At 44.3% G+C, this 23,473-nt stretch overlaps 1 protein-coding gene and 1 non-coding gene across 2 annotated transcripts in view; both read left to right on the top strand.

Annotated features, from left to right (window-relative positions):
* Cs (citrate synthase) overlaps nucleotides 1-23,473 on the top strand; it is a 35,607-nt gene that overhangs the window by 1,670 nt on the left and 10,464 nt on the right. The window contains exons 2-4 of the mRNA XM_045152118.1: nucleotides 20,221-20,271; nucleotides 22,486-22,593; nucleotides 23,346-23,411. Coding sequence (XP_045008053.1) covers nucleotides 20,221-20,271; nucleotides 22,486-22,593; nucleotides 23,346-23,411 — 225 coding nt within the window. The remainder of the gene's footprint in view (nucleotides 1-20,220; nucleotides 20,272-22,485; nucleotides 22,594-23,345; nucleotides 23,412-23,473) is intronic.
* On the top strand, nucleotides 11,002-11,103 carry LOC123461872. The gene has a single exon (XR_006637931.1). It is a non-coding gene; the product is annotated as a U6 spliceosomal RNA (small nuclear RNA).

Here is a 23,473-nt window from a genome sequence, read left to right as displayed (position 1 = left end):
CTACATTTGACATCTGTGGTGATATTCCTTTATTTGCCTGTTAGAAGTGGACTCTGAGAATCTTAGAAACTGATAAATTAAAAGTCTTTTAGGTTAGGCTGTAACTCCGTGAGTAGAGTGCTTGCCTGGCACTCATGAAGCCCTAGATTTGATCCCCAGCGCCCTATAAACTGAGTGTGGTTGTGCATGCTTGTAATCTCATCACTTGGGAGTTGGCAGGAGAATCAGAAGTTCTTCGACTTCCTTGGTCATATAGCCAGTTTAAGGCCAGCCTAGGATACATGAGAAACCTTATCTCCAAAAAGGAAAGAAAAACCTGGTGTGGTAGGGTAGCAAGTGTCTTTGATTCTAGCACTTGGGTGGCTGAGGTAGGACAATTGCCAAGAACTCCAGGCCAGCCTGGGCCTATAGAGTTCAAGGTCACTTTGGGCTAAAGTGAGCCCCTGGGAAAACAAAACTAGGAAAGCCCTGAAACTGGGAGTGGTGGCTCACACTTGTAATCTAGCACTGGGAAGTTTGGGGCTAGCCAAACTTCCATTATAAGACCCTGTCTCAAAAAAACAAAAACAAACAACAACAACAAAAAACCCAAAGCTAGCACAGTCCAACAAAATGGGCTGAGTTCTCAAGAGAACCAAGCAACGTGTCGAAGGTACTGAGGTGCCTCTCAGCATGTCAGCGTTCTTACCTACCAGAGTTTCTGTTTATAACATGTAGCTTAATTGGTAGTTGTCATTGGTAGTAGATTTTGTTTTGTTTAGGTTTTAGAGGTAGGGTCTCACTCTAACCCAGGCTGACCTGGGATTCACTCTGAAGCCATAGGCTGGCCTTAAACTCACAACAATCCCCCTACCTCAGCCTCCCAAATGGTGGGATTAAAGGTGCATGCCGCATGCCCAGCTTCTCTCCCTTTTTAACTTTTATTATCTTAAAAAAATTATTTGAAAGAATGGGTGTGCATCTGGCTTATCTGGGTACTGGGGAATAGAACCTTGGTCCTTAGGCTTTCCATGCAAGCTCCTTAGCCATTAAACCATCTCTCTAGCCTTTTTTTTTTTTTTCCCCCGAGGTAGGGTCTCCCTGTAGCTCAGGCTGACCTGGAATTCACTATGTAGTCGCTGAGTGGCCTTGAATTCAATAGTGATCTTCCTCCCAAATGCTGGGATTAAAGGCGTGGGATACCATGACCAACCACCTTCATTATCTCTTGAGGTAGGTTTTCACTCTTCCACCTGGAATTTACTTTGTAGCTCCAGGCTGGTCTCAGATCAACCCCAATCCTATCTCTGCCTCCTGAATGTCTTTTACCACCACATTGCAATCACTCTTAGTTGGAGGAATGGTTTCACTCAAATTGGTGCTGATCTGGAATTCACTATGTAGCCCCAAGCTGGTGAGAACTCACAGCAATCCTACCTTGAGGCATGTGCTTTAAAACACCGCATATCTCCTACAAAATTCTAGTCTGAAAATTTCAACTGAAACCAAGTTAGTTTTGTCATGTTTGTAATAGACTTCCCAGTCACAACCTTTAGATTGTTCCCAAGTGAATGAACACATGGGCATAGGGAAATTGTGAGGACAGAAGGGTGGGCAGTGAAGTACATTCTGAGAAAAGGGAGTACTGGCTTTCCTGTTTTTAGAATCCAAGCATGCAGCCCAGAGCAAACAGCCTTGGTAGATCTCAGTAATTCTTGGTGCCTGGTGGCAGGGTTTTATGTATAGGACATGAAATTTACAAACGGGTTTTTTTTGTTTGTTTGTTTTATGGTGGAGGGGGGAGGAGTTATTTTGAGCAGGGACTCTATAGCCCAGGCTGACCTGGAACTGACTCTATAGGCCAAACTGGTCTCAAACTTCTCACAATGTTACATTCTTTTAACATGCTGTCTAAAGAGTCTGAATTCAAAATAGGATTTTTCACCTTGTTCACTTTAATCCTGCCTTCAGATTATGATTCAGCAGAGGCAGGATGCTACCTGGAAATTTGTATTAAAAAATATTGGGGCTGAGCTGGGTGTGGTAGCGCACACCTTTAATCCCAGCACTCAGGAGGCAGAGGTAGGAGGATCGCAGTGAGTTCGAGGCCACCCTGAGACTATATAGTCAATTCCAGGTCAGCCTGAACTAGAGTGAGACCCTACCTCAAAGAAAACAAAACAAAGCAAGAAGATATACTGGGGCTAGAGAGATGGCTTAGCAGTTAAGGCACTTTTCTGCAAAGCTAATGACCCGGTTTTCATTCCACTGTACTTAACATAAAGCCAGATGCACAAAGTGGTACAAATGTCTGGAGTTCATTTGTGGTGGCTAGAGGCCCTGGCCACCCATTCTGTCTTACCTGCCTTTTTCCTCTCTAACTTTAAAGAAAAAAAGCTTGACGGGCATTCACTTGCAGTGGTAAGAGAGCCTGGCATGCCTTGTACACAAGTAAACACAATTTAAAGTTGAGTTAGGGCTGGAGGGATTGCTTAGCGGCTAAGGCGTTTGCCTACAGAGTCAAAGGACCCAGGTTCAATTTTCCAGGACCCACATTAGATAGATGCCCAAGGTGGTGCATGTGTCTGGAGTTCATTTGCAGTGACTGGAGGTCCTGGTGTGCCCATTCTTTCTCTGTCAAATTAAAAAAAAAAATGTTTGGGGGGGGAAAAAGTCGACTTAGAGGGGCTTAGCTGTTAAGGCATTTGCCTGTGAAGCCAAAGGACCCAGGTTCGATTTCCCAATACCCACATAAACCAGATGCACAGGGTGGCACATGTGTCTGAAGTTATTTGTAGTGACTAGAGGCCCTGATGTGCCCATTTAAAAAAAAAAAAAAGTTGTCTTAGGGCTGGAGAGATGGCTTAAGGGCTTGCCTGCGAAGCCTAAGGACCTAACTTCGACTCTCCAAAACCCATGTAAGCTAGATGCACATAGGGGTGCATGCATCTGTAGTTTGTTTGCAGTGGTGTGCCCATTCTCTCTTTCCTTCCCTGAACCCCGCCTCTCTTTCTCAAAAAAAAAAATGTGCGTGTGTTTGTATGTATGTATGTAGGAGGCTGGAGAGATGGCCTAGTGGGTTAAGGTTCTTTCCTACGAAGCCTAAGGACACAGGTTCAGTTCCCCAGTACCCACATAAGCCAGCTGCACAAGGTGGCACATGCAGCTAGAGTTTATTTGCAATGGCTGGAGGCCCTGGTGTGCCCATTCTTTCTCAAATAACTAAAATTTTCTTTTTATTGACAACTTCCATGATTGTAAACAGTATCTCATGGTAATTCCCTTCCTCCCTCCCTCCACTTTCCCCTTTGAAACTCCACTCTCCATCATATACCCTCTCCCTCTCAATCATTCTCTTTGTGTGTGTGTGTGTGTGTGTGTGTGTGTGTGTGTGTGTGATCATCTTTTCCTCCAATTATGATGGTCTTGTGTAGGTAGTGTCGGGCACTGTGAGGACATGGATATCCAGGCCATTTTGTGTCTGAAGGAGCACATTGGAAGGTGTGATAGAGATATTTCAGTGCTGAGCACTCCTCTGTCACTTCTTCTCAGCACTGTGATGCCTTGTGAGTCATTCCAAGGTCACTGCCATCTGAAAAGAGAAGGTTTTCTTACCAAAAGTGAGAGTAGCATTAATATATGGGTATGAGTATTAAGAGAAGTGCTTGCTGGGCAGTTTGGTGAGCATAGTATATACATTTAGCCAGATAGAAGCAGACGTTACACCTCTAGGGCTCATGACTACCCCTGTTGTAGGTTTTCATTATCAGGGATGTGTTCCCTCCTATGGAGCGAGCCTCCAGTCAAATTAGAGGACCATTGTTTTCCTACATAACAGATGTACCACTATTGCACCCATTGACTCATTTGGCCTGGCTGGCCAAATATAGGGCTTGCAGTGTCCACTATTGAGTATCTTCACTGGTGATTTCTCTCTCTCCCATTGAACTGCATGCAGCGTGGTTTTTTCCAGCTTTCTGTCTGCTGGTCTACATGGAAGAGGTTATCAGCTCAGCTCCAGCAGGGTTTCTCAGTGACCTTGAAGCCCAAGTATGTGGAGTCTTCAGCAATAGGGTCTTACCACGTATTCCTGTTGAGAAACCAAGAGCCTTGGCAATGGCCTGTAATGTTTTGGGGGCATCAGGGACCTCTCTGGCCACAGCTTCCCTGGAAGGTATCCCATCCCTGGCACTGAACTTTTTCTAGTAACAATCTGTGGCTTCTGGGTGTGCCATTGTCCACAAAGAATTAGCTTTCCATATGGCTTATTCATAACATCTTTGTTTCCATGGTAGGGTCTCTCTGTAGCCTAGGCTGACCTGGAATTCACTATGTAGTCTCATGGCAGCCTGGAACTCAAGTGTCCCACCTACCTCTGCCCCAGAGTGATGGCATTAAAGGCATGCGCTGCCGTGCCTGGCTAAGAAAAACTTTTTTTTTTTTATTTGAGAGCAACAGACAGAAAGAGGCAGATAGAGAGAATGGGTACGCCAGGGCCTCCAGCCACTACAAATGAACTCCAAACACGTGCGCCCCCTTGTGCATCTGGCTAATGTGGGTCCTGGAGAATTGAGCATCCAACTGAGGTCCTTAGCTTAATAGGCAAGCGCTTAACCACTAAGCCATCTCTAGCCCAAGAAAAACTTTTTAAATTATGGAACAAAGTTAGAAGCCACTTTGAGACTACATAGTAAATTCCAGGTCAGCTTGGGCTAGAGCAAGACCTTACCTTGGAAAAACAAAAAGAAAAGAAAAAGAAAGATGACAGGTCATCTTATACAATATGGTGCTAAATATTTGACAGGATAGTAAGGGATAAAAAATAATAAATATCAAATGTGCCAGGCGTGGTGGTGCACGCCTTTAATCTCAGCACTCGGGAGGCAGTGGCAGGAGGATCACCATGAGTTTGAGGCCACCCTGAGACTACATAGTGAATTCCAAAGGTCAGCCTGAGCTAGAAAGAGACTCTACCTCAAAAAACCAAAAAATTTAAATAAATCAGTGTAACGCCTGGAGATATGTTTCAGTGGTTAAGGCACCTGCCTGCAAGCCCTAATGACCCAGGTTCTGTTCCCCAGAACCCTTGCAAAGCCAGATGCACAAAAGCACATGCATCTGAAGATCTTTGCAGTGTCAGGAGGCCCTGCTATACCCATTCTGTCTCTCAAATAAATAAAAAATCTTTTAAAGAAATGTCAATGTAGCTGGGTGTGGTGGCACATGCCTTTACTCCCAGCACTCAGGAGGCATAGATAGCAGGATTGCCATGAGTTCAAGGCCACCCTGAGACTACACAGTGAATTCCAGGTCAGCCTGAGCTAGAGTGAAACCCTACCTCAGAAAAAAAAGTCAAGGTATTATTAATAATAAATAAATGTAAAAAAGAACAGTTATATTTTATACTGAAACAAAATATTTAGGGCTCTAGTTTTATTTTGGGGACTTTTCTGAGGTGTGAGGTTTATCTTTTTTTTTATCTTTTTTTTTTTCTGAGTAATCTGAACTTTTAGGCTGTTAGAAAATGGTAGGTAGAATTATTGAGGGAGCTCTGAGGAGGAGGTCAAGAGTGAACTCTGAAGACTTTCTTGCTAGGCTACTAAGTGGCCTTACCAAACGTTGCAGGCCAGCTTCCAGCATGGCCATTGTGAAATACTGACATTAAGTGACTTTAGTTCTCTGACCTGGTTCTGGAGAGAGAGGAGCCTTTGTCCTGAGGGAGTTCTTTTTTCCTTTTTCTTTTTTTAAGACGGTCTCATGTGGCTGAAACTGGCCTTGAACTACTACTGGATCTCCTGCTCTACCTCCTAAGTTGTAGGATTATAGGTATGCATCATAAGTACACCAGCCTTTCATTGTTTTGGTGGGGGAGGTTTCAAGGTAGAGTCTCACTCTCTATCAGTCTCTTTTATTTTGATGTCATCTTTTCCTCCTGTTATGATGGTCATGTGTAGGTAGTGTCAGGCACTGTGATAAGAGTCTCACTCTAGCTCAGGCTAACCTGAACTTCCCCAGCAATTTTTTGCCAGAGAAAGAGGGAGAGAGAGAGAATGAGCATGCCAGGTCCTCCAGCCACTGCAAACAAACTCCAGACGCGTGCTCCCCCTTGTGCATTTGGCTAATGTGGGCCCTGGGGAATCGAACCTGGGTCCTTTGGCTTTGCAGGCAAATGCCTTAGCCGCTAAGCCATCCCTCCAGTTCCCCCCGCCCCCAGATATCTTTAATTGCCTGTAGCTAGGAGGGAATGGGATCTCATGAGCTCCTCCTCCATCCATGACGGAAATGATGGCTCAATTTTGTGCAAAGTCATAGCTGCCGTGAGTTCATGAATGTTAAGGGCCATGTCATCTCCAGAATGGCGCTCCACAGCACTGTTCTCCATCCTCCAGCCCTTACATTCTGTCAATACCCATTTCTGCAAAGTTCTTGGGCTGAGCTTTGGAGGAGGTGATATTCCCTCTAGGGTTGAGCTGAGCACAAAGTAGTTACTTAATCTGATCATGCCAGCTGTGCCTGCCTGCATTAACTACTGCCCACTTCAAAAAGAAACTGGTCAAGGTTGAGAGCAGCTCATTTTTCTCTTAGTGCAAATTGTTCCTTCTGCATTGGGGGGCAGTTCTAGCTCAAGGTGTTTTCAACTGGTGACTAGTGGGATGTGCTCCTATTCAAGACAGGGTTTCACTGCAGCTCAGGCTGACCTAGAATTTGCTATGTAGTCTCAGGGTGGCCTGCACCTCATGGGTGATCCTCCTACCTCTGCCTTCCTAGTGCTGCGATTAAAGGCATGTGCCATCACACCCGGCTCAAGTCTGTCTGTCTGTTTGTCTTTCTTATTATTTATTTGAAAAAGGAAAGGCAGATAGAGATTGAGCACACCAGGGCCTCTAGCCACTGCATAGGAATTCCAGATGCATGCATCACATTGAGCATGTGGTACTGGGGAATTGAATCTGGGTCCTTAGGTTTCACAGGCAAACACCTTAACTGCTAAGCCATCTCTTTAGCCCTCTCAAGTTTTTAATGTTGGAGCTCCGGATATGTAGGATGAAGCCCTCAGAATGGAGACTCGAGAAACTTGTCTTGTCAGGTGTGGTGCATGTCTTTAATCTCAGCATTCAGGAGTCCAAGGATCACAGGTTAAAGGCTAGCTTGCGCTCTAATGAGTTTCACATCAGCCTGAGCAACATAGACCTTGTCTCAAAACAGACAGGTGTGCTATAAACCTAATCCCAGGACTTAAGAGGGACATGGGGAGACAGGATGATCATGAGTTTAAGGTCATCCTCAGGTACATGGAGAGTTCAAGACCAGCCTGGGCTACGTGAGACCCTGTCTTAAAAAGCAACTGGAGGGAGACTGAAGAGTTGGCTCAGTGGTTTTGTGCTTTCTGTGCAAGCATGAGGGCCAGAGTTTGAATGTCTAGATCCCATGTAAACAGCTTGGCATGGACATGTACACCTATGACCTCTGTCCCACAGTAGTGTGCACACACCAGGGAATCACCCTAGCTCCAGAAAAACAGCAAACTCCAGTTTCAGTGAAGAAAGACTTCAGCTCAAATAAGAGCCTGCAGAAGAGAGCACTCCCTGCTGCATTGCAAGGGCATACACATGTGGAAATATCTCACATACACCACTTTGCAGATGCACAGGAAATAAAAAGGAAGACATTACTAAGTGACAGACTCACTGGAGGTATGGCAAGGAGCAGTAGCAAGTGATGTTTGAAAGGTCCTGTATGGTGGTTAGATTCAGGTGTGCTCCATAAATTTAGGTGTTCTGAATGCTAGGTTCCCAGCTGATGGAGATTTGGGAATTGGTGCCTCCTGAAGGCAGTGTCTCGTAGGGGGTGGGCTTATGGGTGTTATAACCAGTGTCCCCTTGGCATGTTTGGCACACTCTCCTGTTGCTATCTATGGTCCACCCTGTGCTCATGCTGTCATTTTCCCCTGCCATCGTGGAGCTTCCCCTCGAGTCTGTAAGCCAAAATAAACACTTTATTTTTTTTTCCCCAAAAGCTGCTCTTGGTTGGGTGACTTCTGCCAGCAATGCGAACCTTATTGCAACATCCTGGTGCTCCCATTTACACCCTATAGAGAATCTTGGCTGTCAAAAGCCATGTGACCCAGGCTTTTGTCTTTGGAACCAGCTCACCAGCTTTCCCTATGAAGGAACTGACCTATTGAGTGAGGTTACCTGACAGCTGCTGTTCCAGGAAGGTGACTTGACTTATAACTTGGAACCAGAAGCCAAAATCCCTGCTGACACACCTCCAGCATTGGAGGAGCTGGGAGGTGGAGGTTCAAGGATGACTCAGAAGTTTTTAATCTGTCCAATCAGTATAACCTGTTCATATGGTACACAACCATTCCACAACTTAATGTTGCAGCCAGTGGATATCTGAATGGAGGTGTGTGGTCTTAGGTGAGGAGTCCTAAAGTGTCCTTTGTCTGCTCTACTGACAGATATCTTAAAGTTAAATTTGTTTTCTCTCCCTGAGACTCCTCCCTTCTTGGCCAAGAAATCCTTAAAAAGGAAATTGGGTCCAGTCAGGAGTTGAATGAGATCCTTGGCTGAATATCAAGTTCAAGGACAGTCTGTCTGGTCTACAAGAGCCCATTTCCCCTTTCTTCTGGCTTGACATTTTAGATTTTCAAGGTAGGGTTTCATTCTAGCCCGGGCTGACCTGGAATTCACTATGTAGTCTCAGGCTGGCCTTGAACTCAGTGATCCTCCTACTTCTGCCTCCCAATTAGCTGGGATTAAAGTTGTGTGTCACCATGCCTGGCTTTTTTTTTTTTTAATTTTATTTATTAGTGAGAAGCAGATAAAGGGAATGGCCACTGCAAATGAACTCCAGATATATGGACCACCTTGTGCATCTAGCTTACATAGGAACTGGGGAATTAAACCTGGGTCCTTAGACTTTGCATGCAAGCCCCTTAACTGTTTAAGCCATGTCTCCAGCCCTGGCTTTTCTTTTTTTTTTTTTTTTTTTTGAGGTAAGGTCTCATTCTAGGCCAGCCTGACCTGGAATTCACTTTGTGGTCTCAGGGTGGCCTTGAACTCATGGCAATCCTCCTACCTCTGTTTCTTGTAGCACCACACCTGGCTTGACTGACTGAATGGCAAGAGCCTCTTTCTCCCCTGAGTTAGAATCTCACTCTGTAGTCCTAGGTTGTCCTAAAACTCAGTTATTCTTCTACCTCTGCCTCCTGAATGGTGGGACTAACGGTATGCACCACCACGTCCAGCTTCTAATTTTTTTTTTTTTTAAATAGGCAGACCTGGAACTCTCTATGTAATCTCAAGGGTTGCCTTGAATTCATGGTGATCCTGAGACTACATAGTGAATTCCAGGTCAGCCTGAGCTAGAGTGAGACCTTATCTTGAAAAACAAAAATGTGTATATATACGAGCCAGGTGTAGTGGCTCATGCCTTTAATTTCAGCACTCAGAAGGCAGAGGTAGAAGGATTGCCATGAGTTCAAGGCCACCCTGAAACTGCATAGTGAATTCCAGGTCAGCCTGGCCTTGAGTAAGACCCTACCTTGAACCTGAAAAAAGAGCTGGAGAGATGGCTTAGAGGTTAGGTCATTTGCCTGCAAAACCAAAGGACTAGGTTCGATTCCCCAGGACCCACATATTCCATATGCACAAAAGGGTGCGTGCGTCCAGAGTTTGTTTCCAGTGGCTGGAGGCCCTGTCATGCCCATTCTCTCTCTCCCTCTTTCTGCCTCTTTCTCTCAAAGAAAAAAAGGAAAAAGAAAGAAAAGAAAAACCAGAGAGAGGGCTGGAGAGATGGCTTAGCGGTTAAGCGCTTGCCTGTGAAGCCTAAGGACCCCGGTTCGAGGCTCGGTTCCCCAGGTCCCACGTTAGCCAGATGCACAAGGGGGCGCACGCATCTGGAGTTCGTTTGCAGAGGCTGGAAGCCCTGGCACGCCCATTCTCTCTCTCCCTCTATCTGTCTTTCTCTCTGTGTCTGTCGCTGTCAAATAAAATAAATAAATAAAAATTAAAAAAAAAACCAACAAAAAAACCAGAGAGAGAGAGATATGAAAGAGTAGCTATTAGGAAAATTGGCTCAAATAATTATGGAGGCTGAGAATTCCTACCACAAGCTGTTTGCAAACTAGAGACCTTGAAATCTTAGTAATGTGTCTCAGTCTAAGTCTAGAGGCTTTAAGACCAGCAAAGCTAGTGGTATATACCTCTCAGACCAAGTCAGAGAACCTGAGAAGCTTAGGGTGTTGGTCCTAATGTTCAATGGTCACAGAACCTAGAGCTTGTGTGTCTAAGCTAGCAGGAGTTGGGTGGCATTGACTTACCTACTCTGGCTTTGTCTGGGTGCCCTCCCCAGTTGATGGCCAGATGTAGTTCATGTCTACATGATAGGTGGACCCTTACACTTAGTCCACTTGGACCCCAATGCTATTTAACCTTCTGAAAACACACTCACTAGCCTAGAATAACCTGGAAATCACTTGTGTAGGCTAGGCTGGCCTCTGACTCATAATGATCCTCTTAAGTGCTGGGATTAAAGGCATGAACCACCAAAGCCAGTTTAGGACTTTTTGAGGTGTGAGGTAAGGGAGGGTATGAGGTAGGGTCTCACTTTAGCCCAGGCTGACCCTGAAACTCACAGCGATCCTTCTATCTCTGCCTCCTGAATGCTGGGATTAAAGATGTGCACTGCCATACCTTAGGCATTTTTATCCATACTCTCAAATTGACCCTTAGAATTAACAACAGGGCCCAGCGTGGTGGGGTACACCTTTAATCCCAGCACTCGGGAGGCAGAGGTAGGATTGCCGTGAGTTTGAGGCAGCCTGAAACTACCCAGTGAATTCCAGGTCAGCCTGGGCTAGAATGAGACCCTACCTTGAAAACCAAAAAAAAAGAACAACCTTCACAAAGTGGCACATGCATCGCGTTTGCAGTGGCTAGAGGCCCTGGTGTGCCCGCTCTGTCTCTTTCTCTGCCTCTTTATCTTTCAAATAAATTAACAAAAATTTTAAAAAATGTGTTTGCTTTGGCATCACACATACTAAAATTGGAAGGATACAGAGATTAGCATGACCCCTGCTCAAGGATTACACAAATTTGTGAAGTGTTCCATATTAAAAAGAAAAATTTTTAATCCTCATTTATTTACTTGAGACAGAGGGACAGAGACAGAGAGAATGGGCACACCAGGGCCTCTAGCCACTGCAGACGAACTCCAGATGCATGTGCCACGATGTACATCTGGTTTACATGGGACCTGGGAAATTGAACCTGGCTTCACAGGCAGGTGCCTTAACTGCTAACTCCAACCCCTCCCCCCCGCCAAAAATATTTTAAATTAACAACAGTTTTAAATGTTTACTTTTTTATTTTTTCATGTGAGAGAGAAAATTGGCACGCCAGGGTCTCTAGCCAGTGCATTCAAATTCCACGTCAGATGTGTGCACCACCTTGGGCTTAGGCATCACCTTGTGTACCTGACTTACATGGGTTGAGGGGGGGGGGGTTGTGAACCAAAGTCCTTAGGCTTCACAGCAAGTGCCTTAACTGCTAAACGATCTCTCCAGCACCCACTTTAAAAATATATATATATTTATTTGCAAGCAGAGAGAGAGTGGAAGAGAGAGTGGAAATGGCCATGGCAGGGTCTCTAAGCACTGCAGCCAAACTCCAGATGTGTGTGCCACTTTATGTATCTAGCTTTCTGTTGGTACTGGCGAATTGCACCCCGGTTATTAGGCTTTTCAGGCAAGCACCCTAACTGTGGAGTAGTGGTTTTCAAGATAAATTGCTACCTTTAAAATTTTTCTGACTTGGGGCTTGAGAGATGGCTCAGCAGTTAAGGTGCTTGCCTGCAAAGCCAAAGGACCCGGTCCGATTCCCCAGTACCCACATAAAGCCAAATGCACAAGGTAACGCATGTGTCTAGAGTTTGTTTGTAGTGGCTAGAGGCCCTGGTGTGCTCATTCTCTCTCTCAAATAAATAAAAAACAAAATATATATATTCATTTTTTTATGTTAAAAAGCTTAGGCAACCCATGAGCAGATTAATGAATCATTTGACTTTCTTTACTTAAAACCAGCATTCCACTCAAGAATGACAAACCCCAAAATGTATCCTCTTATACTGACCAACATAACTAAGTACAAATGAAGTCAATGGTGTGCCCCATTAGCATGCTGTGGTTATGTCAATAAAACAAGCCCTCCCCTGCTCAAGCCCTGGTCCCTGAATAACATCAATAAATGATTGTGCACTGCGTGATGATGATACCATTAGGTGAGAACTTTAGTTCATGCCGTCGGCTGCCACAGACGTTGCATCCAAAACCCACACACAAAAAAATATTTTTTGAAAATATTTATTATTGATTTATTTGACAGAGAAAGAGAGAGAGAATGGGTACACCAGGGCCTCCAGCCACTGTAAACAAACTCCAGATGCATATGCCCCTTTGTGCATCTGGCTTGCATAGGTCCTGGGGAAATGAACCTGGGTCCTTGGGCTTTGCAGGCAAGCGCCTTAACCGCTAAGCCATCTCTCCAGTCACCAAAAATAAAATATTTTTAAAAAGAAAGAAAGAAAGAAAACCCAGGAATTAACTCTCTGCCATGTGCTTCTTTGGATCCCGAAGTCCTAGCCAGGGTGCTGCTTCTCTCCACCTTTCAGAGTTTTTACTTGTATTCAGGAAGAAGAATCAAGGGCAATGTGTATTCCATCTTGCTGGAAGCTCCTACAATAGCACCCTGAACTTCATGGATCTTGTGTCCCCTTGCATCTACATTATCCCCACAAGAACATCTTGGTCCTGCCATACAAAACTACATGTAGTTCCTTGAACTTGCCTTTCTCTGTCTACCTTCATGTTTGTTGCACTGCTTTTCCTCAGCCTCAGTGATCTCCCTTCTGCCTGCAGAGTTCCAGTTCATTTGGGTTTTCTCGGGACAGTTCAGTTTTCTTAGGTTGGCTTTGCCTTTTCTGTCCTTGCTTGCACTATAATTTGCCTGTGCTGGTGTAGTTCTGTCTTGTCATCGTTTTCCCTCCAAACTATGTGCCATCTTCGAGGACCAGGCCCATCACCAACCAACGTGGTGCTTACATACTTGCATGTTGGGATGTTTCCCATGTGGTTTGTTACTTAGGGTCCCATAATTGCACTGTGTATGTGCCCCCTGCTTCGCTGTGGAAAATGAGTCCAATCTGAAAGATGGACTGCCTGGATAGTGGTCCAGCCACCTCTGCTAACTTGCCATAGTTAGAGCTCTTCACTCCTCAAAATACAGTGCTTTATGATGTAAACACTTAATAGAGTGACTTAGGCATTATAACACACACACACACACACACACACACATACACACATACCTGCCTTAGTGATAATGAGGATATTAGGCGGGATAAGTAATTGTTGTCACTGATGACGCATTTCTAGAATTGTTTTGTGGATCCTAGGACATTTGTTTGCTTGCATGTTTAAGTATATCTGGAGCTGGTGAGGGAAGTATATTGGCTCCACGTCCTTATTCCCCCAACCAATGAGCACAGGTGAGTTCTCCTTGTGAATAAATGCCGAAGGAAGTTGTTTTCTTTTTTAATTTAATTTTTTAAAAAAAATTCACAAATGCCCTCATTTAATTAAAAGACAGCAAGCTTGTCAAGGAGGGAAGAAAATGGGCACTAGAGAGAGGGCCAAGAATAGTAATTGGTGATTATCGCCAGCTGGGGTGGAGTGCACATCTAGAACTGAAACTCAGTGAGGGTGCCAAGCCCCTTGGCCACTTCTGTTCATTAGATTTCTGTAGGAGCATGGTTTTTTTTCTTTTACTGTTCATGAGAGCAGCACCCATTGCCAGGAGAACTGGTCAAGCGCTGTCCTCTGACACCAGAAATGTGCATTCAGGATTTTCTTTCAGTTTGTAATTTAGATCTTCAGCCACCTGGGTGGAAGAGGCGTTACCTGGCAGGTTTTAGGGTCTAGCCCTAAGGTGTGGTGAATTTGAAATGCCAAATTAAAGATTTGCAAAGTGTCTGAGTTCCACTGGGAGTTCCTGAAGTGTGCTGTGTGGTATGGCTTTTGGTTTTGTTTTGTACTGATTTTTTTTTTTTTTTCCGAGGTAGGGTCTCACTCTGGTCCAGGCTGATCTGGAATTAACTCTGTAGTCTCAGGGTGGTCTTGAACTCACAGCGATCCTCCTACCTCGGCCTCCCGAGTGCTAGGATTAAAGGCGTGCGCCACCACGCCCGGCCTGATTTATTTTTTGGTGTTGGAGCATCTCTCTCTCTCTCTCTGCTTGGTCCTATGAGAGGGCCAGCTTCTTCTGCTATTAGGGAACTTCCCTTGGGTCTGTAAGCTTCAATTACTATCCTTTCTTCCATAACTGTGCCTGGTCTAGAAGTTCATTTTAGTGACCTGAAGCTGTCTACCACAATGCTGTTGTTGGTTTGTTTTTCTTAATATTTTAATTTATTTATTTGAGAGAGGGGAAGAGGCAGAGAGAGAGAGAGAATGGGCACACCAGGGCCTCCAGCCACTGCAAATGAACTCCAGACGCATGTGCCCCCTTGTGTATCTGACTTACATGGGTCCTGGGGAATTGAACCAGGGTCCTTAGGCTTCGTAGGCCTTAACTACTAAGCAGTTTCCCCAGCCCTTTCTTCTTTTTTTTTTGAGGTAGGGTTTCATTCTAGCCTAGGCTGACCTGGAATTAATTATGTCATCTCAGAGGGGCCTCAAACTTAGGGCAATCCTCCTACCTTTGCCTCCAAGTGCTGGGATTAAAGGCATGTGCCACTCACTATGCCTGGCAGTACATGCTTTTAATCCTAACACCTGGGAGGGTGAATTAGGAGGCTGTTAATGAGTTAGAGACTAGCCTGAACTACAGAAGTTAAGGACAACCTGGTCTAGAGAGACACTGTTTCAATGGAAAAAAGGAAAGTAAGGCAATGAAAGGTTTAATGACTTGACTGGGATTGTAGCCAGTGAGTTAACAACTGTGGAGAGATGGGTTAGAGGTTAAGGCACTTACCTGTGAATCCTAAGGACCCAAGTTTGATTCCCCAATACCCACGTAAACCAGATGTATAAGGTGGCGCATGCATCTGGAGCTCATTTGCAGTGGCTGGAGGCCCTGGTATGCCCATTTTTCTCTCTCTCTCTAATAATAATAAAATAAAATTTAATAAAAAAGGGGCTGGGGGCCGAAGAGGAATCTTAGTGGTTAAGGCATTTGACTGCAAAGCCAAAGGATCCCAGTCCAATTTTCCAGGACCCATGTAAGCCAGATACACAGGGGGCTTATGCATCTGGAGTTTGTTTGCAATGGCTGGAGTCCCTGGCGTGTCCATTCTCTCTCTCTCTGCTTCATTCTCTCAAATAAATAAATAAAATATATATTTTTTAAAATAAGGGGGCTGGAGGGATGGCTTGGCTGCAAAGCCTACAGGCCCAGGTTCAATTCCCCAGGACCCATGTAAGCCAGATGCACAAGGTAGCACATATGTCTGGAGTTTGCAGTGGCTGGAGGCCCTGATCTGCCCATTCTCTCCCCCCTTCCTCCCTCCCCCTTTCTCAAGTAAAATAAACATAAGGGCTAGAGAGATGGCTTAGTGGTTAAGGTGCTTGCCTGCAAAGCCAAGGGATCCAGCTTCAATTCCCCAGGACCTACATAATCCTCATGCACATGGTGGTACATGCAGTTTGCAGCAGCTGAAGGTCCTAGCACACCTATTTTCTCTCTATCTGCCCCTCTCTCTCAAAGACAGTTTAATTTTTTTTTTTAATTTAAAAAAAAAATGCTACTGGGTTTCTAGTTTTTCCTCTGACCAGCTCTATACTGATCTGTAATTTTTTCTTTTTAAAAATTTTACTGACAATTTTTGTACATGTATATATGTATTTTGATTACAGTTGCTCTCATTACTTTCTCTTGCCCTTCCTCCCCATTCCGCTTCTACTGAACAACTTCTTTCAAAGAAGCCCCTCTTCAAGTGAGTTGAACTAGGGTTACCTGCATGGGCACAGGTCCTTCCAGTGGCTATGCTGCTGCACAGAATGTTTCCCACTCCATTAATGGCCTCAACTCCTCTCTCTGGGAAGGATGGAGCCTCGTGCCCTACTCCATCATCTGTGATGGGATGTTGATAGGCCCAGTATTGTGTGGGCCCTGTGCAAGTTCTGACAGTCACTATGAGGTCATAAAAGCAACAGTCATGTCATGCCTTCTTCCCATCCCAGCTCTTCTTCCCATCCTCTGCCTCTTATATTTTCTCTGTTCCCTCTTCCACATTATTCCCTGAACCTTGGAGGGGTAATACAGATACTTCATTTAGTGTTGAGCACTCCAGAGTCAACTTTTCTCAGCTCTGAGTTTTTGGTTTTGATATTTTTATTGACAGTTTCCATAATTATAGACAATAAACCATTTAAACCAATTAATTCCCTCCCCCCACTTTGCCTTTGCAACTCCACTCTCCATCATATCCCCTCCCCCTATCAACCATTGTCTATTATTTTGATGTCATCATCTTTTCCTCTTCTTTTTTTTTTTTTTAAATTCTTCAAGGTAGGTTCTTACTCTAACCCAGGCTGACCTGGAATTCACTATGTTATCTCAGGCTGGCCTCAAACTCACAGCATTCTTCATACCTCAGCCTCTTGAGTGCTATAATTAAAGGTGTGTACCATCATGGTTGGCTTGATCTGTAATTTTAAGTTTGTTTTAGGCTGGAAAGGAGGCTTAGCAGTTAAGACACTTGCCTGTGAAGCTTAAGGACCCATGTTTGACTTAAGGTCCCACGTAAGCCAGGCACACAAAATGAAGCAAGAGTGCAAGGTCGCACATAAAGGTGGCACTTGCATCTGGAGTTCGATTGCCCTGGCGTGCCAATTCTTTCCCCTTCCCCCCCCCTTCTCACATAAAAAGAAGATCAGTATGTTGGGCTTGCCTAGAAAGAAAGGAAGGAAGGAAAGAAAGAAAGTTTGTATCTCCAAGCCAGGCATGGTGGCTTAATCCCAACACTTGGGAGGCAGAGGTAGGAGATCACGGTGAGTTCGAGGTCACCCTGAGACTACATAGAGAATTCCAGGTTAGTCTAGGCTAGAAAGGGAGGCTCTACCGCAAGAAAAAAAAAGAAAGAAAGAAAAAGTCAGGCATGGTGGCACATGACTTTAATCCCAGCACTCAAGAGGCAGCATAGTGAATTCCAGGTTAGTCTGGGCTAGAGTGAGACCCTACCTCAGAAACAACAACAACAACAAAAGATTGTATCACCAAATCCATTAGGTGTGAAACAGCTGTGTATTAGACACAAAATAAGATTACAGATATAGTTACTTAGCAAATGCAGGTGTTCTTAACATCATTGTAGATTCTTGGGTAATGTGCTATATATCCTGGGAACCAATGTAGTTGGAGTTACAAATTTTCAGTACACGTCTCTCACTTTCTGAGCTAGGTTACATGGGCAGATGTCTCAAACACATTGGTCTATACATAGTTCAGTGTGATTTAGAGACTCTTCTCAACCAGATCCATAATCCCCAAGTGACATGTGCTGTACCTCCACACCAGCTGTCTGTGTGTCCGAGGTCCTGATCCATTAAAGGATCTTCAAGCAATGGTAGTACAGCACAACACAATTGATAAGTCTCTTCCCATCTCACCAATATACTCAGACAGAAAGCACAGGCTCCTTGAACATTTTATTTTATTTATTTTCAAGCAGAAAGAGAATGGGCACACTAAGGCTTCTTGCCACTTCACTACAAATGAACTTCAGATGTTTGTGCCATGTGAGTATTGAGGAATCAGTCTCAGGCCATCAGGCTTTTCAAGCACCTTTACCACCTCAAATAAAGAGAAAGAGCAGAGAGAGAATGGGCGCGCCAGGGCCTCCAGCCAATGCAAACGAACTCCAGATGCATGTGCCCCCTTGTACATCTGGCTTACGTGGGTCCTGGGGAATGGAGCCTCGAACCAGGGTCCTTAGGCTTCACAGGCAAGCACTTAACTGCTAAGCCATCTCTCCCGTCCCCTTTTTGTTTTTTGAGCTAAGGATGACCTGGAATTTACTATGTAGTATCAGGGTGGCCTTGAACTCATGGAGATCCTCCTACCTCTGCTTCTCAAGTGTTGGGATTAAAGGTGTGCACCACCACACACGTTGTTTTTGTTTGTTGGTTGGTTGTTGGTTTAGTTTTTCAAGGTAGGGTCTCATTAGCCCATGCTGACCTGGAATTCAGTATGTAGTCTCAGGGTAGCCTCTAATTCATGGTGATCCTCCTACCTCTGCTTCCCAAGTACTGGGATTAAAGGCGTGTGCCACCATGCCTGGCTTCTTTTTATTCGACAAAGAAGCAGAAAGAGAATGGGTGTGCCAGGTCTGCCAGCCACTCCAAATGAACTCCATATGCATGTGACTCCTTGGGCATATGGCTTATAGGCATATATGAGTCCTGGTGAATTGAACCTTGGTCTCTTGGCTTTTCTGGCAAGCACCTTAACCACTCTCCAGCCCCCACCCCCTTGTTCTTAAAGGGGGCTACCATGCTACTTTCTGGACTGGCTCATTTTCTAAATGAAACAATCAGGAAAGGGCAACTTATTCCTTGGATCTGATACTCTAATACTTTTTTGAAGGGAAAAAATTACCTATTTCTGTTTTGTTTTGAGGGAGAGTTTCACTCTACCCCAGATACACCTGGAATTCACTACGTAGTCTAAGGCTGGCCAGGAACTCACAGCAATACGCCTACTTGATCCTCCTAAATGCTCGGATTAAAGGCTTTGTCACCATGCCTGTCTTCAAAAAAACTATTTTTTTTTAAAAAAATTATATATTTTTAAAATTTTTCATTTATTTATTTGAGAGTGACAGAGAGAAACAGACAGAGAAGGAAAGGCAGATATAGAGAGAGAATGGGCACGCCAGGGCTTCCAGCCACTGCAAACGAACTCCAGACGCATGCGCCCCCTTGCGCATCTGGCTAATGGGGGTCCTGGGGAATCGAGCCTTGAACCGGGGTCTTTAGTCTTCGTAGGCAAGCGCTCAACCACTAAGCTATCCCTCCAGCCCAAAAAACTCTTTTTTTATTTAAGAGAGAAACAGGCCAGGAGAAAGAGAATGGGTGCACCAGGGCCACCAGCCACTGCAAAGGAACCCCAACGTGCATGTGGCACCTTGTGCATCTGCTTTACGTGGGTACTGGGAAATAGAACCTGGGTTGGCTTTGCCTTAACTGCTGAGCCATCTCTCCAGCCCAAAATATTTTTTTTTATTTGAGAAAGAATGGATGCAACAGGACTTCCTGCCACTGCAAATTAGTTTGTGCATCTGTCTTTAGTGGGTATGGCCTAGTTTCCCCTGTTTGTCTTAAATAGTTTTCTGCCAGTTGCTTCTTTGTAGATATTATCTTTTCTGTGCTTTCAAAACCAGTAGAGTTAGCCAGGCACATGCCTTTAATCCCAGCAAATGGAGAGGTAGGAGGATTGCTGTGAGTGTGAGTCCGAGTCCAGCTTGGGACTAGAGTGAGTTCTAGGTCATCCTGGGCCAGAGTGAGATGCTACCTTCAAGGGAAAAAGAAAAGAAAAACAGTAGGCGGACCAGGGCTTGGTGACACGACTTTAATCTTAGGCTGAGGTAGGAAGATCACTGTGAGTTCCAGGACAGGCTGAGCTATAGAATGACCCTACCTCAGAAACAAAACAAAAACAGGAGGCTTAGAAGTGCTGTTGTGAAAGGCTGCTGCCTCCTGCCTGTAGGTGCTCCTAGACTAGAGAGGTTGAGTGCTACTAGAAGACAAGGCGTGGCTGAGATCTTACCAGCAGAATTAAGTAACAGTCACTTTTCTCAGTTGTTTTCTTTTGGGACATTCACAGAATGCTAGTGACTATGGCTATATAGAGTTAAACCTGCTACTATTTTCAGATTAGAATTCTTCCGCACTATTTACTCCCTGTTATAACTTTATGTCACATTGTCCTAAGATGCTGAAAGGAAAAGACAGGTTGAGTCACTGGGAGGGTTATTACATAAGGATTTCTTTTGGCGGGGGTAGGGTCTCACTGTAGTCCAGGCTGACCTGGAATTCACTATGTAGTCTCAGGGTGACGCTGAACTCATGGCAATCTCCTACTTCTGCCTCCCAAGTGTTGGGATTAAAGGCGAGCGCCACCACACCGGGCTTGCGATTTTATTTTATTTTTGGTAAGGATTTTTTTTTTTTTCTTGCAGAATGCATCCTGCCTTGTCCTTGCTGCCCGCCATGCCAGTGCTTCTTCCACGGTAAGGTTTAGAAAAAGCCCCAAATCACTGGGGCAGCCTGATCCTAGGACAGAGGGTTTAGCAACTGCCTGGCCTATTTATTATAAATCTCCCAGGAATAGCCATTATTATTGTTGTTGTAATTGTTATTACTTATTTACTTGTAATTCCTTATTTGTGCACTTGTTTGTATGTGTGTACATACATGTCACGGTGCATATGTAGAGGTCAGAGGACATTTGGATTGGTCCTCACCTGTCTATTTTATTAAAAATATATGCTTATTTATTTATTTATTTATTTATTTAAAGGTGTGCACCACCATGCCCAGCTTATTTATTTATTTACTTATTTGTGAAAGAGGCAGGGGGAAAGAGGAAGAAGCAGATAAGAGAGAGAGTGGGCTTACCAGGGTCTCCAGCCACTGCAAATGAACTTTACCTTTAATTAATTAATTAATTTATTTATTTATTTGAGAGCGACAGACACAGAGAGAAAGACAGGTAGAGGGGGAGAGAGAGAATGGGTGCGCCAGGGCTTCCAGCCTCTGCAAACGAACTTCAGACGCATGCGCCCCCTTGTGCATCTGGCTAACGTGGGACCTGGGGAACCGAGCCTCGAACCGGGGTCCTTAGGCTTCACAGGCAAGCGCTTAACTGCTACATCATCTCTCCAGCCCAACTACAAATGAACTTTAGATGCATGTGTTACTTTGTGCATCTGTCTTGTGTGGGTACTAGGGAATCGAACCTGGATCTTAGCCATCTCTTCAACCCTCCACCTCATTTTGAGACTGTTATTTTTTTCTTTTTAATTTTTTTATTAACTTCCATGATTATAAAAGATATCCCATAGTAATACCCTCCCCCCCGCCACTTTCCCCTTTGAAACTCCATCCTCCATCATATCCCCTCCCCATCTCAGTCAGTCTCTCTTTTATTTTGATGTCATGGTCTTTTCCTCCTCTTATGATGGTCTTGTGAGGTAGTGTCAGGCACTGTGAGGAAGCACATTGTTAGGAATCCTACCCTTCCTTTGGCTCTTACATTCTTTTCACCACCTCTTCCACAGTAGACCCTGAGCCTTGGAAGGTGTGATAGAGATATTGCAGTACTGAGCACTCCAAGACAGGTTTTTTGGTCTAGATTCTCACTCTGCTGTTAATCACCATGAGCTTACATGAAATTCTGTCTCAGCCTGCTATGTTAGAGCAGTGTCGTTGTGCTGGCATTACAGAAGCCTGCTGTATCTTTGAGCTTTTGGTATTTTTGAGGTAGGGTCTTGATCTAGCCCAGGCTGGCCTTGAACTCTGAGCTCACTTTAATTTTCTAAATTTTCATTTATTTATTAGAGAGTAAGAGAAAGAATGGGCATACCAGGGCCTCCAGCTGCTGCAAACGAACTCTAGATGCTTGTATCATCTTGCACATCTGGCTTACATGGGTCCTAGGGAATCGAACCTGGATCCTTTGGCTTTGGAGCAAGTGCCTTAACTACTAAACCATCTCTTTGGCCCTCAATTTAATGATTATTATTATTTTTAATTTAGGCCAGGTATGGTGACACACGCCTTTAATCCCATCACTCAGGAGGCAGAGGTAGGATGATCGCCGTGAGTTCAAGGCTACTGTGAGAGTACATAGTGAATTTCAGATCAGCCTTACCTAGTGCAAAACCCTATCTCAGGGGGAAAAATTATTTATTTGAGGCAGACAAGCAGAGTGAGTATGGGCACACTAGGGCAGAAGCCACTGCAAATGTACCCCAGACACATGCACCACTTTGTGCATCTGTATTTATATGAGATCTAGGGAATTGACCCCAGGCTATTAGGCTTTTAGGCTTTATAAGCAAGAGCCATCTCCAGCCCATCATTTTAATATTTTTTTGCTGTTTTGTTTTTGAGGTTGGATCTCACTGTAGCTCAGGCTGGCCTGGAAGTCACAGGTATCCTCCTACCTCAGCCTCCAGAGAGCTTTAAATGCATAGTGCAGTGGTAGTATGTGTGTTTGCATTACTCTGTAATCACCATAGCCCATATCTAGAGCATGTTCATCTCCCTAAAATGAAACTCATTGAATAATAACTCCCTATTCCCTCTTCTCTCTCTGTATAATTTTTTTTTCTTTCATTTGACAGAGAAAGCTAAATGCTGAAAAGCAGTCTTCACATACTTTTCAGGAAGAAGCCTCATAAACTCTCTGACCATCACTTAGCCTTTCTGCTTCTTTCTAGAATTTGAAAGATGTGCTGGCCAATCTGATACCTAAAGAGCAGGCCAGAATTAAGACCTTCAGGCAGCAACATGGCAAGACAGTGGTGGGCCAAATCACTGTGGACATGGTAAGGGTTGTGGTGTCTTAACTGGGAATATGAAGTGGTCTAATAGAAGTAGTATTTTCTTGACTGTTCAAAAGCATTCTATCCTTAGGCAGCAAAATGTTGGGTTTTATAGTGCTCATTAGGGAGTAGGTTGTTGTTTTCTATACATGTAATAGTTGAGTCTAACTCCTCATCCTGTGGGGCTAGGACTGTTTTTTGAGTTGATGCTATAATAGCCATCTAGTTAAACTATAGCCCTAGTAAGTCTTTTCAACTAGCCTTAAGAAGTTGAGCCACTCAGCTAACAGTTTTTAGCCATTTGTCTTCTTTCCTTTACCATGATAGAACTGTTTACTTCAGTTGGGAGTGGGGAGGCAGTTAAGAATGGACAGGAGGATGCTGGGCATGGTGGCACACTCCTTTTAATCCCTGTACTCTGGAGGCAGAGGTAGGAGGATCACCGTGATTTCGTGGCCACCCTGAGAATACAGAGTGAATTCCAGGTCAGTCTGGGCTAGAGTGAAACTGTACCTTAAGAACTAAAAAAAGAAAAGGAAACAAACAGGGGCAGAAATGTTTTAAAAAACAATGATTTCTCCTCTTACATTTTTTATTTCTAGAATTAGTAGTCTTTGCTAAATTCAGTCTAGTAATTAAACTCCTCAGAAATTGTCCAGGTCAGAGAATAAATTTCTTCTCCTGGGTTCCATGAAGCTTTAACAAGGTGTAACCTGAATTACTCTGACTATTGAACATGTTCCTTTATCCTTTAGATGTATGGTGGCATGAGAGGCATGAAGGGACTGGTATATGAAACTTCAGTTCTTGATCCTGATGAGGTAAGATGCAATTATGTATGTATATCACTAATTGCCAGTGAGTATCTAACCATGCAAACCAG

The sequence above is a fragment of the Jaculus jaculus genome, chromosome 6 (genome assembly GCF_020740685.1).
Source record: "Jaculus jaculus isolate mJacJac1 chromosome 6, mJacJac1.mat.Y.cur, whole genome shotgun sequence".
NCBI classification, from domain to species: Eukaryota; Metazoa; Chordata; class Mammalia; order Rodentia; family Dipodidae; genus Jaculus; species Jaculus jaculus.
The sequence above is the reverse complement of the archived record's forward strand: the minus strand, read 5'-3'. Positions and strand labels throughout refer to the sequence as shown.